The sequence below is a fragment of the Acanthaster planci genome, linkage group LG06 (genome assembly GCF_054643075.1).
Source record: "Acanthaster planci isolate LZ-2023a linkage group LG06, COTS_SCS, whole genome shotgun sequence".
Classification (NCBI taxonomy): Eukaryota; Metazoa; Echinodermata; class Asteroidea; order Valvatida; family Acanthasteridae; genus Acanthaster; species Acanthaster planci.
In genome coordinates, this window is record NC_141782.1 from 12,620,052 (window position 1) to 12,637,020 (window position 16,969).

Sequence of the window (16,969 nt, forward strand, 5' to 3'; positions counted from 1 at the left end):
TTCATCTTACACAAAATACCACATTGGAATCAACTGTGAACATTTAGTCATCTTATGCACTTTGTACTGTATGGAATTAACAGGAAATGACTACCAACTCATTCATGAGTACCCAATCCACATCTCCACTGCCGCCACCTTCTGCCTCCAAACTGATGAGGGGGGGGACTTCAACAGTCCAAGGGATAAATTATTCTGAAAGGCATCTTTTGTGCAATGTAATATACTCTTTGTCACTTTTAATGTGATACCAGTTGATATTATTTTGAGTTTAAGTGTGTTGAAAACAGTTCCTGTAATGTCATTCAGGGATTTCAGTTCATTTTGTTTTCTCTTTAAATTGTCAACCTGAACCTTGCTCATATTCAAAAACATTTCTGATACACATGTAGGGTTGCTTGTTGGCTTATTGCCGCGTACTTTCACAGCGGTAAGTCACCAAAGAAAAGAAAATTGAGGACAACAAAATTGCAAAAATTCCACTAGTTTTGTTGTGAATATGGAAATTTGCATCAGCATGAAAACCAAAGAGGCACCAAATACCTTCTGAAATGGCAAAACTGGAATTGACAGTTGGGTTAATTGAAATGCAAAAGGGGCATTGTCGTTGGTCGCAGTAAAAACCAATTGCATACAATGGACCCTTTAATAAGATATCAGCATTTATGCATTATGAATATACATGTACATGTATCTATCAGGTCCTGACAAGGGGCTTCATTCAGGACCTCACAAAATACAAACCGGAAAGTCTTGGAACATGAGATACTGATGAAAACCATATGTGTTGACTTTGAATGTCAGTGCATAGGATTAGGATGCTCATTTTTATTAGCCTAGGTCAATGAGTGGCTTTGGGGAGGGGGATTGAGGCTGGGAGGAGTTGTGTGTCATCAGCAAGTGCCCTCATCCATCCTCGCTGATCCTGCTTAAAGCCCCTCGGCTAAGCTGGATTTTCCTCTCCATGGGTCGCTCAAACTAGGGTTGTTTTCTCTTTCCCCTTTTAGGGAAGAAGGTTGCGAAGTACCAGCACTGGTTGATTGGAGAATTGTTGCCCTACTGTTGTTTTTTGTACATGCAAGAAACTGGATGCCGTGAATTCATCAGCAGGGGTGAGATTTGCCAGGATTTTTCCTGATTTCAGGATATGTTAAGCAATCTCTTTTAGATCTGGAAAATCCTGATTTTACTTCTGAGGTATTTTTGTGTGTAGAAGTTGACATACCAGTACAGCACAGTAACTGGGTATTTGAAGGGATACCTTCAGGCAAACACAAATACATGTATACCATAGACCCTGTGCTGCTATGAGGGAGCCCTTCAAACCTCTGGTAGTTATTTTGAGGGTGTTTCATTTTCCTCTAATCTCGACCATGGTCAGTCAGGGGTGGGGGTTATAGTCTAGTGTTTAAAAATGTGAACATTGAAGCCATATTCCAACTGTCTAAGAGCCGGGCTATGTTGGCCCCTCTCACAGCTCGTGGGGGGAGGGGGATTCTGCCCCTCCCCCAGCTCAGCTGTAAAACTTGGCAAACAAAGACACTCCTTGTTATTACAAATTTGAAATTTAAAGTCAATCACATACTTCGGATGGTTCTGTTGTTACCATATGGTCATTTGAAGTTCAAGGCTACTTGTACATGTGCATGCATGCCAGCCTGCATGCATTGAGCACCATGGAGTAGAAAAAGTAATATAAACAGTTTTGCTGACCTCCTCCTCGAAATATTGGCACTGCTCAAGAATGGTAGATTCAGTTTTCACAAAATAGGTCTCAAAATGACCGCAAAGAGTTACTGCTCCAAAACGCCAATATGCTCAGCGCCTGAAAAAAAAAGGCACTGCGGAGATATTGGAAGGAATGTTGAGGCGAGGGGGGGGCAGACTCCATCCCCTGGCTCCTTAAGGGTTAAGCAACACTGAAAATGGAGAACAAACGTACAGAAATGTTACACCTGCCATTTACATGCAGCATCCATGTACTAGTGCGCATAAGATGTGCATCTGTATCATTACAGTGGTCCCTGCTGTGATGTGGAGTCCAGTACCCCCTCCCGTACTTCTTTTCGAATTTCCACCTCCCCTCCCCATCTGGCTGGCATGGATTGACTGCTGTCAGGAGCCCTTTCCCCGGGCGCGACGAGGAAAGGATGACAATGTTGGATACAAAGGTTCTGATGCAGTGGAAAGGAGGTTTTTTCAGGGGTGGGGATGGTTCGTGGTGCTCGTGTTTTTGAGAAAAATACATTACCTCTGACCTGAGACACTTTATGCAAATGTTGATCTCTGACTGAAAGGAGATCAAGCTCATCTTATGTACTTTTGTGGTTGGTGGGCTGTTGAGGATTAATGAACACCGATGTAAATACACTTACGCTGATTTGTTTTTATCCCTGATGCCAAATTTTGAGACGTTGACCTGTGTAGTGTTTTCATGTTGTTAAAGCAAATTACTGCAAGGCCAGAATTTCTCAGCAGTCTTCCTGCTGCGTTGCATTCATAAGATGTTGCCGGTACATGTTGTTTTGTTGTTTTGCCAGATCATGAGTGCCAGGTTCCCGCCTCAGTGGCATGGCTGCTCTTTGGAGGCATGGAGTAATGCTTCGAAGCTCTGAGGCAGAGTTGCTGACTTGAGTCATGTGACTTGGACTTGAGTTGGACTCAAGTCGCTATTTTTGTAACTTGTGACTTGACTTGTGAATACCAGCTTTGACTTGTGACTTGACTTGGACTTGCAAAAAATTACTTGTTACCTACCCAAGTCAGATGCTACTCGACCGGCCCCATATCTTCATAACTTGTAACTTCGTAAGTTGACGCCTGGTTCTTTTTGCTGATTACAGCTGGACAAAATAATGTGCAGCTTGACTTGTACTTGGACAAAGAGACTTGTGACTTGACTTGTGTTTAGACCAAATGACTTGTGACCTCACTTGCCCTGTGACCAAATGACTTGTGACCAGACTTGTGACTGGACCTAATGACTTGTGACTTGACTTGGACTTGCATATAGTGACTTGTGACTTGACTTGGACTTGCAAAAAATGAATTGCTGCCACCTCTGCTCTGAGGTACATGTACTTAAAGACTGGCATTTTCTTTCTCCAAATCCCCCCTGATGTTGGGACTTGGCATCCTGACAGAATGTACATGTCAATGGATCGCAAAACTGTTTGGCTCATTGGCCTTGCCCATGAACTTAATCCCTTCTCGACGGGAATTTCTTTCAGAAAGCCGACTCCAAGAATTCCAGCCTCGCTTGGCCACGAAGGCAACCTGCCAAACTGTAAATTCTCGGTTTGTGGCCCTGCGTGCTCTGCACGCTTTGAATTACACGGTGAAAAGGCTGGTTGTTCGGTGGCATGTGGCTCTACTCACCCTTCCACATTTCTGTTGCCTCTTTTCAAAGTGAGGATTATTGTGAAGCTGGTGATTATGATGCAAATTTGGTCTTTTCATTTCTGGGCTACACAAAGACCAATTACCATATACACAAGAGCCAGGGTCTGCCTTCTTTCACTGTGTTCACTCAAAAGTGGGCCGAGAGTAATAGCTGAAAAGCGGGCTGAGGATCTCAGTTTTTACGGCGTGTCTTAACGCGTCCCAGCGGGAAGGGGTTAAGCATGGTTGCTGTACATACATTTGGCATTGTGCTGAGATACATGTAGAAATAGTAAGGTTGAAGATGTACATGTACTGTCACGTGCAGTAAGCAATGCCAGAAAGGTCTATAACATGCTCTTCCCAATTCATCCCCACTTGGAACTATACAATTACAATGCTCTGTTTACTTCATGGAAAAACTGCCTTTTGATGTGTTCGTAAAGCAACCTGATGAGGAATTTGATCTGAGGATTGTATTTATTCATTCTAATCACCGGAATGGAACCTCTTGAAATGTGCTGTATAATTTACTTGTAATAGACAAATGCCAACCCAGTACACAAGTTTTCATTTTTTTTCACGGTGGAGAATGAAAGTGTGTCTCCAAACACTTTTAGAGTAGCACAGTTAATGGAGTCACAGTTTTACTGTCACCTCTTCACAAAAGTGACTGGGGACTACTTCAGAGTTCCCCGCTGAGTCGTAAAAAAAAAAAAAAAAACCTACAGAGCTCCTTGTTGATCAAAAGCGGCAATTATTTTGGATCAGCTGCCGACAAATGTTGTTTCCTTCCTTCGGCATTCCTGCTTCTTTATTCGGTGCCTTGTGTGTTGTTTTGTGCAGTGCCACACAAGATGCACCGTCACCACTGGCCCTCTGCCCTTTGCCGAATAATAGTCACAGGGGGGACAAATATTTTGCTGCAAATAGATTTCTGGAGCTGGGAGGGAGGGGACTTTCTCCACCATTGTCGCTAATCCTGTAATGCGCGCATTGAAACCGGTCTTGTCAGACAAAAAAAGAAAGAGGGGACAGGCACAAGTCTGGTGCTGTAGGATTCCATCGAGAGTGGCATTTCTGATTCCTTTGAAGATGCCTCACCTTACACATCGGGAACAAGATTAGAGTGGTTTCTGGAATGGATGTGCCTTTTCAAGTGGTTTTTTTTTCTGCCCCTTATCAGAAGTCTACCAACAGAGAGAATTGGATAGAATGCATGCATGGGCCGGCCAGGGTCTGCAGCTCCATTCCACTTTAATTCTTTACAAATCATTTCCATCTTGCTGTTCTTTTGCATTCCCGTCTGTCTCACTGGGGGGTGTGATTTTTCAAGATCTTTCCCAATTTCAGATTTATTGAACCCTTTATTGTGAAGGTGTAATCATTCAGGTGTTGCTACATTTTTGCATCCAAAATGAAATGGAATATTCACATTATCATAGTCATTTAGGAGAGAACTCTTGCCTTTGTACTGGAGCTACCAGTATTACCAGTATGAAATGCTCTGAAAAGACACTTTTTGCTGCCGTTGTTGCAACCCGTCATGGATTTTCTCTTCATCCTTATATCTCAACCGTTTGGTCTCACTTATCCTTCATTCTCTCCTCCATTGTTGTATACTGCCTATTGGCTCCATGCAGGACTCTTTGGACAACTGTTGAGAAATGAAACAGAAGGGGGTGGGGCATTGCTTGCATATTGGTTCATACATGTACCGTATAGCATCCCCATTGCCCACTGACTTTGGCCACAGAGCAAGGACCTGTGCTTTGGCATGTGCACACTGAGGTATACATGCGAGCAGTCAATCCTTACTGATGCCCACCATCACTGAACATACCAGCCTGGACGCATGACATGGCTTCTTCAAGCCCTCATTGGATGGAACTTGTTCGGAACCATTAGACGTCTCAAGACTGTTGCATGCATGTGGCACAATGCACGCTGATTGTACCGCTGCATTCTTAAGACAGGAAGCTGCATGTACCCACAATGCTTTGCAGTGCCTAGGCTTCCTGGAGAGAATTTTGTGAAAGAGGTCATCAGCCTTGTCCATTGTTGTGTTTGAAGGCAATGTGTTACATGTATATGTACGGTACTCAAGTTTGTGTACATTGAAGCTACCCGAGAGGAGATTGTTTATTGTTTGAAAAAATTATGAAAAGTCTCTGGTTCATGCACAGCAACCCAAGACATACATGTAAGCTGTAGAAAAACAGGCTTCATGTGTTCATGTACAATGTATGTAGCCTGTAAAGTGTTGTTCATTTCATTTGAAACTGATGTCATCTGGCATCTCTGTCACGATTTGATGACATGTTTGAATTAATCAACACTTACATGTAGCTGCACTCTGACTCAGTGTAAATGGTGTCTCCATCCTCACCCTCCCAATAATCCTCCCAGTTTTGTTTTGAGGTGCCATGAAAAAGGAAGTAGAGCTGGTTTTTTTTGGTTTTGTTTGTTTTTTTTCCTCCCCGGCAAACTGTAACTGCTTCTCATAGTCTCCTCTCCACAGGTTTCTTTAGGCTTACACGCTGAAGCTACCTTACGTGTACTGGTACAGTGCCCAGGTCACTTCTGAGGAAATCGGAATTCATGGTTTCATTACCAGAATGCATAATAACAAATGAGACAGACATGTTTCACGCTGACGTGAAGGAAAGTACTGGAAATATTTATTTTGAAATGCCATTTTAAATTTCCTGTGAACGTGGTGTTGAATTGTGGTCTTTGGTGTCTTCCTCAGTGAGTGACATCTTGATTGTTCAAACTACGCATTTTTCTTGAAATGAACAGGTTCTCAAAGAGTGGCAGATGGCAAGGTGCAGAAGACAAAGGGTTTGAGGAAAAGAAGTCTGTGCTTGGTAAGTAGGAGTACAGGACAACCTTATCCAGTGGCAAAGAATATTCATGTAGCATGCATTCTTGGGGAAGAGAAGGCTATAGCTGCCACGTTTCAAGAAGAGGGGAATGCAAGTACATTATGATTGCAAAATGTGTGGCTGTCCTCTGTTGAGGAAAAAGTTTCACTCAAAGCATCGGAATGGCTTCGTTTTGAAAAATTCAGTCAGTTCTTTGTGATTGAGTTAGTTACCAGTATGAAAATTTGGAATTGACTTGTATTGTGGTGGTGTTTGACATCGTATTGAACGTGGACTCAATGTACATGTACAGTGTATACAAGTGTGTGTACACTAGACGTGAAATTAACACTGGTACATGTGTGCCAACCTTGCAAACCTAGTGAGGACCCATGAACAAAAGAGGTCCACATAATGCTGGTTATGTAAACCTTGTGAGGACTAAGCAAGGACCTGGACATACATTTGTGCCAACCTTGTAAACCTAGTGAGGATCCATGAACAAAAGAGGTCCACATAATGCTGGTTGTGTAAACCTTGTGTGGACTAAGCAAAAGCCCGGACAAGGTAAGCCCCCTTCTGGAAAACAGTTTTAGAGGCATCTGTGCGTTAGGGTTTATTGTGTAGATGTAGAAAGAGGAACAGTCAAGGCAAGGAACCTACATGTATCAACAAAAATCCACTGAGCTTAGAAAGTATTCCTAGTGCAAGTTGAAAGGGGCATTAGGAGTATTTACCAGTAGTTAACTGGAAAAAAATTGTCTTTAGCAGTGTCCACACTAGGCTCCGGGAGGTAATGTACATGTAGCTGGCATGTGTGTTTCAGCATCAGCTGTGAATGCTTGATGGAAAATCTTGAGTGGTACCACGATGAGGAACATTTGTGACGCTAACAGGTTTCTGAAAAATCAGAATGTGCCCCAAAGTGAAGTGTGAAAATGGCTTTGGCTTTGGGCTAAACGGTGAAATTGGCCATGAACTGACAGACCTGGCCGTGTGCCTAAAGTACACATGACGATACGGGCAAGACATTACGTCGCCTCGGACACAAAGCAAAAGTGCTTGTTCACACATCACCGTCGAGTAGGCGCACACATATGCAGCCAGCCTTGAGTATGCCATATAATTATCCCGGTAATGATGGCGCTTATTCATTCATGAATTAATTTTCTGCCCATATTAATCGGTGATAGCACGTCACAGCTGCCTTTTCTCTGCAGCCCTACTGATTCCCGTAGAACCCCCCTCCCCCACTGTTCAGCATTTGTGCGCGCACCCATGCACGCCCGCACACACAGGCACACACACACACAGAGCGCCCCGGAAAACCAGAACAGCAGAAAAATTGTCATTAGTGGTGTAATGAGTTGCGTTCCCGCACTGGCTGCCTGTCAGCCACTGTGTCACAGCATTCGTAAGGACTTCTGTAACAGCAGATGTCGCGGTATATACGGTATCTACATGTATACCTGCGCCCGGCGCTGCTCGTCGCGCACTGATCGTCGTCGCTGCCGTGTGAAATGTAATAAATACTAAATGGGGGCCCAGGGGCCTCCTGAGGCCCCCCACTGAAGTGTGAGCCCTCGCCTGTTTTTGTGTTTGGTTCATTACATTGGGGAAGAAGACACTGTGTGCTGTGATGATGATGTTTATTGGTTTGGTTTCGTTTTCTTTTGGGCTGAGCTATTTTGACCTCATTGTTGGAGTTGAGGGGTGATTTGTTGAACTCTTGACGGCTGTTGTTGTTGTCAGAAGGAGTTAGCCGGGATTGGCTTTAATTGGCCGAGTGCCATCGACGGGGTGGGAAGATGGATGCCAGATTGGAAGGATGTGACAGCAATGTAGTTTGGCTGGTGCGGAGACAAGAAAAAATACATGTATTCCTGACTCTCATTTTACAGAAAGCGACGTTTACATAAAGAATTGATAATACTTTCCATGGCATTTAAATCAGCAGCTTTGTTCATCAATCTGTGACACTTGTTGCCCCCTTATTCACCTAATGTAAAAGGTACATGTAGATCTGCAGCATTTCTATTCCTTTTTGATTACACAAAGTTGATAAGTATTTACATGCTAGGGCTTGTCACATCATGATTACCCACATTCATTTTTTTTTTACTTTGTCGTTATAAGTGCCCATTTTTGAACTTACTACAGCGCACATGATAGAACTATCCCTAATTCTTACATGTGGTGGTATACAGTCCATGTACATGTATACTATAACCATTGTACCATCTACTAGATGTACTAGACGATATCACATGGTTCAAACTGAGATTAGAAGAAAAAAATGTCTTGCATGATTTTGAGTAAAATCTCCCTTGCCCCTTTTTCTTGTGAGGCCATGCAGTTGGGGTATGCAGTAGGGCTTGTCCTTGTCCTTAAGATTGCTATTCCCCAGTGGTTGAGTTTGGTTGCTTGTTGTAAACACATGTAAGTGTACAAGTTAATGTACAATTTTGATATCTGTTATTAAATTGGCTTTAAATACATGTTGCCTTAGGTACCAATATAGGTATATGTTATTATTATTACTTTTGTTATTGTTAGTATTAAGCATTGCTGGTAATGACACCAAGGATTCCTCAAAAGCACCCTAAGCACTGTAGCTTACAAGCCTGAAGAAACCTGTAGAGAGGAGACAGTGAAAAGTGGTTACAGTTTTAGAGGTGTGAGGAAAACCCCAGAGGAATAGTCTGGGTAAAACCCATGGAATCAGGTAGGGACAAAAAAACCAATCCACATGTGGACCAGTGTTGGAGTCTAGACCGGCTGCTTAAAACCTTCACAAGACAAGACCCGCACAAGATCTCCAGTCTGAATTAAAGTCACAAGCCATTCAAATGAACTGCAACAAAAGCATTCCTCTGCCACCTGTGACTTGTCTTGTGCATGGTCTTGTGTCTGGTCTTGTGATGGTCTCGAATACAACACTGATGTGGACCGGGCCAGGATTCGAACCTGGATCTCAGAGGTGGAAGGTGAGGAAAGAACCACTACGGCAACCTGACATTCTCCCTCTTCAAAAGAAGAATAAGGTTCCCATACTCATATGGGCACAAAGTGCTTTATCTTCATGTAATGTACACATACATGTACATGATTCCTGTATGTGTCCAGGAAGAACGAAATGTTCTGTTGGCACTTTTTTATAAAACAGGACAGCTTGAATTAGACCAGTCAACTGGAGCCCACACATGTGTTCCCTTGTTTGTGGACTTGATTGCCAGTGGAGAGTGTGATGCCCTTTCTACGGGTGTGACTTGAAACATGCTGCAGCACCTTGCCGTGAAGATGGCTCATCGTCTCCAACACCATATTGCCGTGGAAACAATTTGAAAACAGATGGCCTAGTGACGATGTGGGGGAAAGGGGGGGATGCTGGATTGGTGGGGATGACGGGTTTCTTAGAAACTCGGCCAGTCGTAGCCGATTGTAAGCGGGCTCATATGACTGACGCACCAAGCACCTGCAGCTCGACCAGAGAACCCTGTTAGGCTTGCCCAGAGTTGCCAATCTACTTTTGAAGTCTGATATTTTGATTGCCAAGTTCACCATAGGTAATCCCGCCTCTCGTCGGGGCACATTTCAGCTCCAATTTGTAGTTCTCTGCATTAAAATGCCAGTACGAAATCCCGAAGTGATGTACATGCAATCTGTGCTATTCCCCTATATGTACATGCGAGCACTGTGCGTAGCTGGTATTTAAATTTGGTGGAAAGTACATTAGCGACCCTAGCTCTCTGTCGCCAAGTCTAGGCCATACCTCCCCCCACATCACCACAAACATGTTTTATACATTGAAATGTTCCCACAGAGGTTTTGAAGGCCTAGTGAAAGATCCTACCACAAAGGAGGTGAACATGGCTCGGAGAATTCCGAACCTTTATCCTGCTTGCTGTGCTTCTTTATGTACATGCCGTCAGTTTTTAAACCATGTTTTGTCATTTATCCTTCTTTTTATAATTTGTGGGTTTGGCACGTACATGTAGAGTAGGAGCAAAGAACAACCGTGCACTAGTTACTTAAACATCAAAAATGGTACATGTATATGTACGCACTTCTTAAAACCACATACATGTTGCATGTATCGGCATGGCAGAAAGTTCTTGTGCATATGTAAACTATGGACTTTTCCCCCACCTCTGTGGCATGTCTTGTCCGACTTCTGTTGTTAGTGCCCGATATCTGTCTGTGCTAATTCAGTTGGAGAAAATAAAGCCAAGAAAGATATACCACCAAGCTCTCCCTAGCAAAGATTTGGACCCTGCAGTTTTTTTTTCTGTTTATTCCACTACATGTAGCCTCAGGCATTGATACTGCTACTAAAATATTTTGATTAAAGAAAATGCCTCAATTTGTTCCTGCAACCACACTGTCAGCGGATGTTCAACTCTGAAAAGTTCAGTAAAAAATGGAATGCGTATAGATGGCCTTCTATGTGTCATCTTTATCACCGGATTCAATGGCTGTAAATCTAACCTAAAAGCAGGCCAGTCGAGTAAACGTGGTTGGCAGGGACTTTGGCAGCATCCCACACAACAGGGGTATCTTGTGCCCAGTTTAGCTTTATTCAAGGGACAGACTTTTCTTCTTTTTCTTTTTTCATGCTCTGCTTGGTGCATTCTTTCATTCAAATTTATTTTTTGGGGCTACACGCATTAAAACTTGAAATCCTTGCCTGAGGCACTTTTTCAACTCCTTCCCCCTTGAACCAATCCATCAAATACCAAATTACCTCAAACCCCATACAAATGACTTAATAATAGGAATTTAATACAAAGTTTGGATGCCACACAAAGCTTTCTTTGGGAACATTCCTCCCCCCTCTTTCTTTTTTTTTTTTTTAAAAGCACCAGCGGCTCCCGGGTTCAGCTGAAATATTTTTCAAGTCATAAATCACTGAAGAGTGGGACTTTCTTTTGTTAGTCAGACATCCTGCCAACTTCTTTTTTTTGTGGAGGGGGGCTCTGGATGACAAATGACCAAGTTGTTGGAAGCCTTTTTTTTTTCTTCTTCTTTTTTGCGACATATCAATATTGCCTACAAAACAATCTGTTTCTCGGCAGAACAGGGTCTTTTGTATGCATATTAATAGACAGCCGGTGGAGCGTTGCCACTCGGAGTTCATCGGACGAGTGGCCCAGAAAGTAATTCCATTACCCCGTCTGAATGCTGAATACACAACGCGACTGCTCAGCTGAAACTGATCGCTCCATGCCCAGCATAAATTTTCTTGCCCACTTTTTTTCCCCCCAGAAGGTTCAGGTGGGGAAAAAAAAAAGGAAGATGGCTTTTTGTGGTAAAGGACAAGCATACATTATTCAGTTTTCAGACCCACTCACTGCACCCTGGACAAAGAGAAGATGATGGCCCTGCCAATATTTGCAGCTTTGTCCGACATTGTGGAAGGGGCAAAGATACATGTATACTTGTCCTACAGAGGTCACTAAATGAGATTAGTATTTAGTTACTGAAAGTATGGGACTGAAGACCTGAAAAAAATGCCCGGCCCTGTAATAGTTACCATACTTACATGTACATACCTGTGTGTATGTACTGTAGCTACATAGGCCTACCAGGTGCAGCACAAACTGTACATGTAGCAATAGTGTACATGGAAGCCCAGAATTAATCATTTAGTTATTGGTCCCTTACATACCCTTGATCGTACTTCCTTTAATTTCTTGGTAATTAAGATCCTAATGAAGGCCCTGTTTGTGGTCATTTTCCAAGTACTGCCCCCACTCCCCAAGACTCCTAGGCCATAATTTTACAACGGCAAGCCTGACCACAGTTTCAGGTAGTTATACCATCCAGCCTGCATCCTACTCGATATCATCACCCCCAAAATGTTTCATGGTCAGTCTGTCCACTAGTCTTCCCTCCGTCTTAAACTCAGTCTTTCTCGCTAATGTCCAATGATATTAGTCTGTGCTTTCCTAATGAAACATCATCGACCCAAGTGTCATTGTGACCGTGTCAGTTCTCAAGCGTTAATGGTCACAAATGAAACGTACCTTGTCCCCAAACGTTCAAGTTAACTCCAAACCCTGAACGTCTCATCACAGACAACATGTCTGACTAGCTCATGTGAGGGAGGGGAAGATATAAAGATTGGCATAATACTGGTATTTCAGGTTTATAAAATTGCTTCATTTGTTGATTGTCATAGCAAGTATTGATTGAGGTAGTAGACAGTATCAAATGCATGTATACCGTGTACAACATGTACCAGTGCAACTGGTATACACGTAAGAGCTTCCGAGGGACTTTTCGGCCAACATGTTTACTGTGCAACACAGATGTAATAGGATATAAAACAACTACATTTAGCTTAGCATGCTCTGGGACCATCAACACAAATATGACTTTACTGCACTGCCCGTGACGAAACATTTTTCCATCTGATTCATGTCAGCCACTGACATCTCTGAATGAAAGCTGTAAAGATTTATTACGTTGATCTGTTCATCTCCCTCTCCAAGACAAAAAAAAAAGCGGATGATGAAAGAAGATGAAAACAAGATAGTGAATAATCCTTTGTTGAAATTCCCTGGTGGAGTAACACAAAGGCCACCTTAAGAAGATAAAAAGCTTTGCTTTTCCCTGGAGGTGTAAACAAGAGCTTACCTGAGATAAGCTGGCTATTCTTCTCCGGTTTTGGGGGACACCGCCGCCGCCGCCGGGTGGAGGAGAGAGCAGAGGAGACTGAGATGCACCCTGTTCACAGGTGCAGTTTAGCTATGTTCCATTAAACCTCAAAGGCTTCTGTTGTACCCTTCCAATGTAGTCACCATGGGATTTAGCACGCTTGATCCGCTTACGTCCAGCAAGAGCAAATGTTGTTGTTGTCCCCCATTTCCGTTAGCAGAACCGAGTGAGTAGTCTGCTGAGCTCGCCAGGGCTCCCCTTCATCCTTTTTTTTTGTTATTCCTTCAAGAATCATTGTCTCCCTTGTTGATCCTCTGATTTTGGACAACATATCCCACATCGAGAGAGATAAATGACCGTTGCTGGGGACTGGGCTTCTCCTTGTTGCAGGATTTCAAAAGGCGGGGATTTTTTATCTTGTTTTGGAGGGGGGTCTCTATTGTGAGCGAGGTGTGATAGTTAGGCAACCTGCTATTTGGGATAACAGTCCCCCCCTTTCCACAAACGAGGGTGAATGGTCATTTGTCACAGGTTGTCATATTCCACGAAGAAAAACTTCTGTGGAAAACAGATATTTTTTTTATCAATGTGGAATTGGGACTGTCTGGCTGAAGTCTCCCTCAAAGACCCATACATGAAAGGTGAAGAAACTCAAAATGGGGAAAAAAATCCAGCAGGTGCTCAGGATTTTGTGTCCCTCTGTCCTGGGTATGTTTAGGGGGTTTGTTTGTTGGAGGGGCCACCCGGGGCCCTGTCGGGCCAACATGCCTGCCCCTCTCACCTGGCAGCCTCTACTAGAAAAGAGGCACTCTCACCTGGTAGCCTCATGAGGCATGTGTACCAGTACATCATATGTAGCTCTCTCAAGGAGATATCACAGTCGAGGAGGCTCACAGGGGGGGGGCTCACATTGCATCAACCCTATTAAACTTGGAGGACTTGGAGGGGACATTTAGCACCAGCAAGGCTATTCCATACTCTGTACGTGTACCCTTACCAGGGTCATGTTTTCAGTATCATTGTCAGGTTCTTGCCAAAAACAACCTTTAGTGGCTGTAGTTACAATGGCTTTAACACAACTTCCAAATCCTATACCAGTAATTATGGCATTGCACTTTAATCATTGCTAATGGTATAAGTTGTTTACTTTTTACAAGGTCCCTGAGTTGCTGCGGTAGCTCACTGATACAAACGCTGCCCAGCAAGCATGTAGACAGAGTTTGAGCCCTGCAGCAATCGTAACTTAGGTTTTTTTTTCAATTATTTGGTTCTTTCTTTTCCTTCTTTATTTTGTGTAATCAGATCCTACATTACATATACTTTCCATTAATATTTTTCTCTTTATTTTTTGGAGATTCATACCCCAGAAGGACTCTGTGTATGGAAAATAATATCCAAGACCCACTTGTTAAAGGCTGATCTGGTTCCTGTTTCAATGCTGCAGATTGATACTGTAGAAGTAGACAGCATTCAGTCCAAAGTGCCCTAACTATACCCCCATCAACTCAGGCACAGTGGAGTCCCAATTGAAGGCCAGTCCTCATTACCTCTTGTCTTTGTTCAGTATTGGTCACAGAAATATTCTCAATTTTATGTTTCCATTTGTGGAAACATTCAAAACAAGTTGGAAAATTTTAATTAAACACTTTGACAAATATAAATATAGCAGGGCATTCCACACTCCACGTGATTGCCTTCCTTTCCTATCATTCCCCTTTGTTCTACCTGTTTCTTCCTTGTAGCCCTTGGGTCAGGTGACTTCTCTCAAAGAAAAACTAATCATTTGATTGCAGTAACCTCTGAAACATTGCTGTACATGTACATGTTGGAGCAAGGCGGACATCGGTCTTCATGTACATTGTCAGACAATTCGAAATTTCATTATTGATTGTCCCTTTTCTTTTGATCAAAATAAGCGTCTTTTTTTTTTTATTGCTTCTGCAGACCAGTTTTGAAGGATGAATCTTTTCAAATAATTATACCGTATGTTCAAATTTTGGACTTTCCATTCAACGAAATAGTCATCAGTTTTATCAACTTCCCCCGAAGCAAAACCAAAACATATCTACATGTACCGGTACATTTTACACAGAGTAAAAAAGAGCTGTAGTTTTTGGCCTCATTGAGCTGTTGTTGTACTGTGCTGCTGTTACCGGTAGGTTTACTTGTAACCCCTTGAAATGTGCAATTTTTGTAAAGAGGTTATTTAATTTCTGCCTTTTTTGATTTTCTGATTTTCACCTCCCAAGTTTTGGCTCTGAAAAAAAAAATTGAATGTTCCACAATCAAGTATCTAAATATTTGAATAATCAGCACTGCCCTACATTGTTTACTAATAAATCACGATTATTTGAACTTTTTCTTCTCTAAATAGCCATACGCTCGTGGCCATGACCCACTGGTAGACAACTAAAAGAAATCACTCTGGCAGAAGACCTATGTTAACACTGCAGATGAAGCGGATAAGCGGATAAATTTCCTACAACTTGTAATTCCAAATGCTTTTTCTATGAAATCTCATTTGTGCATTAATGAAATTCGGGCATCATATTTCAGGCTTAGCTTCTACCGGCACCTGTACGTGTACACCAACACAGAATCAGCTCTATAGATTATTACCGGATCTGTGGGTGGGGGCCCCCTAAACTGTTGCTGTAATATCATTGTAACTTCCACTCAACTATATATAACCTGTGCATCAACCAATTTGTTCATATGCAGCCAACTTGCACTAAGTACATGTACGGTTTAGGAAAATCTATAATTGTCACAGTTGATGTCAGTATGACACAGCTCTTTGTTTGCAGACTGGAATACGCAAGTGATCTTTTCTCGATCCAAGCAAATGTGACAGTTGTGGACTCTATTCTCCTTCCCTGAAGGACACAGCCGCACTGTTCCTCCTCATGAATTCATAGCACGGTCCAGCTTCATATTTCTTACCGGTAATGAAAAAGCTGTCATCATCAATAACGGATAATGGGGCATCGGGGCCCCTACAACTGTCGCACCTCAAAGGCCCTACCGTTCCAGGTCTGTGCTCACCCCCCCTGTCCGGCTTCTCCCGTGTGGCCCCATTGAAGTCCAGACGGTCACACCCCATTGGCTTCTGATTACAAATGGAAATAGATGTGATGATGAGTTGCCCCTGTTTTGTGGGGGGGGGCAGAGAGCTGATTTTCAATTCTGGTCGTGGCTTCGGGCCCCTGGGTGAGGCACTGCGGGATCGGGGCTCACGCGAGTGCGGAGCCCCGAGACGTGTCAACAGAGACAGAGAGACAGGGAAAAAAAAAATCTCATATACAAGTAGTTCTCCTGCGCTCTGCAAAATGTCAGCATGTGCGGAAACACGTGTTGGCACGGCGTAGGCTCCCCGTTTGTTGTCAGCTTTACAAGACTCTCAACTGCCTGCTCCCCGTGCCTGGGATGGGAGGGTGTTGGAGACATGTACGCTCTCAGTACTTTCATCATTCACACAGGGAAACATCAACTTTTCAGCAGGAAGGGGGGGTCTTGTGTAAATAGCCCCAGATGCAGTTGTTGGTCATGTTAATTAAACTTTTATTGTTTTGGATTAGTTGGTGATCCCAACTGAAGCTGGGAATGAATGCTAATAGAATGTCAGTGCCTTTCATGTGTCTAGACAGCTGCATAGTAACATTCATTTCACCCCGTGATTGGAGAGGCTTGTTTGATTTGTCATTGAAGAGAGAACATTTTTCAGATTTTGGCTACATTTATGAAATGTCGGAAGTTCAAATTCACCAAAAGATACAGCATCACACATGCAAGCCGGTCATCATTACCTGTCCATATTCATGCAAAATGTCTGAAACCTGTGACTTCAGTTTGTCTAGGGCATAAATTGTCTGCAAAGGGCCTGTTTCAAATAGCAGGATATTAGCTACATTCATCATCTGTCTCCAAACGTGCAAGTAGGTGAATAAACCGTACATGTTGCCTTGCATTGGCCATGTAAGCTTCAGGCAATCGAAGAGAAACAGAAATATTGTGAATATACCGTACATATTGCCTTGCATTGGCCATGTAAGCTTCAGACA

The 16,969-nt window shown here is 43.0% G+C and overlaps 1 protein-coding gene across 15 annotated transcripts in view; it reads left to right on the forward strand.

Moving 5' to 3' along the window:
* Nucleotides 1-16,969, forward strand: part of LOC110974786 (uncharacterized) — a 148,598-nt gene that overhangs the window by 34,602 nt on the left and 97,027 nt on the right. For 9 of the 15 annotated variants that reach the window (XR_015425708.1, XR_015425709.1, XR_015425714.1 and 6 more), the window contains one exon: nucleotides 6,184-6,251. The exons of 1 other annotated variant lie outside the window; for it this stretch is intronic. Coding sequence is in view for 2 of the 14 variants with exons in the window: in XM_087138359.1 (XP_086994485.1) it covers nucleotides 6,184-6,251 (68 nt within the window). In the remaining 12 variants the exon portion in view is untranslated. Of the gene's footprint in view, nucleotides 1-1,007; nucleotides 1,113-6,183; nucleotides 6,252-16,969 lie in introns of all 15 variants that reach the window. 5 more of the 15 variants (XR_015425711.1, XR_015425710.1, XR_015425716.1 and 2 more) reach the window with 1 other exon arrangement.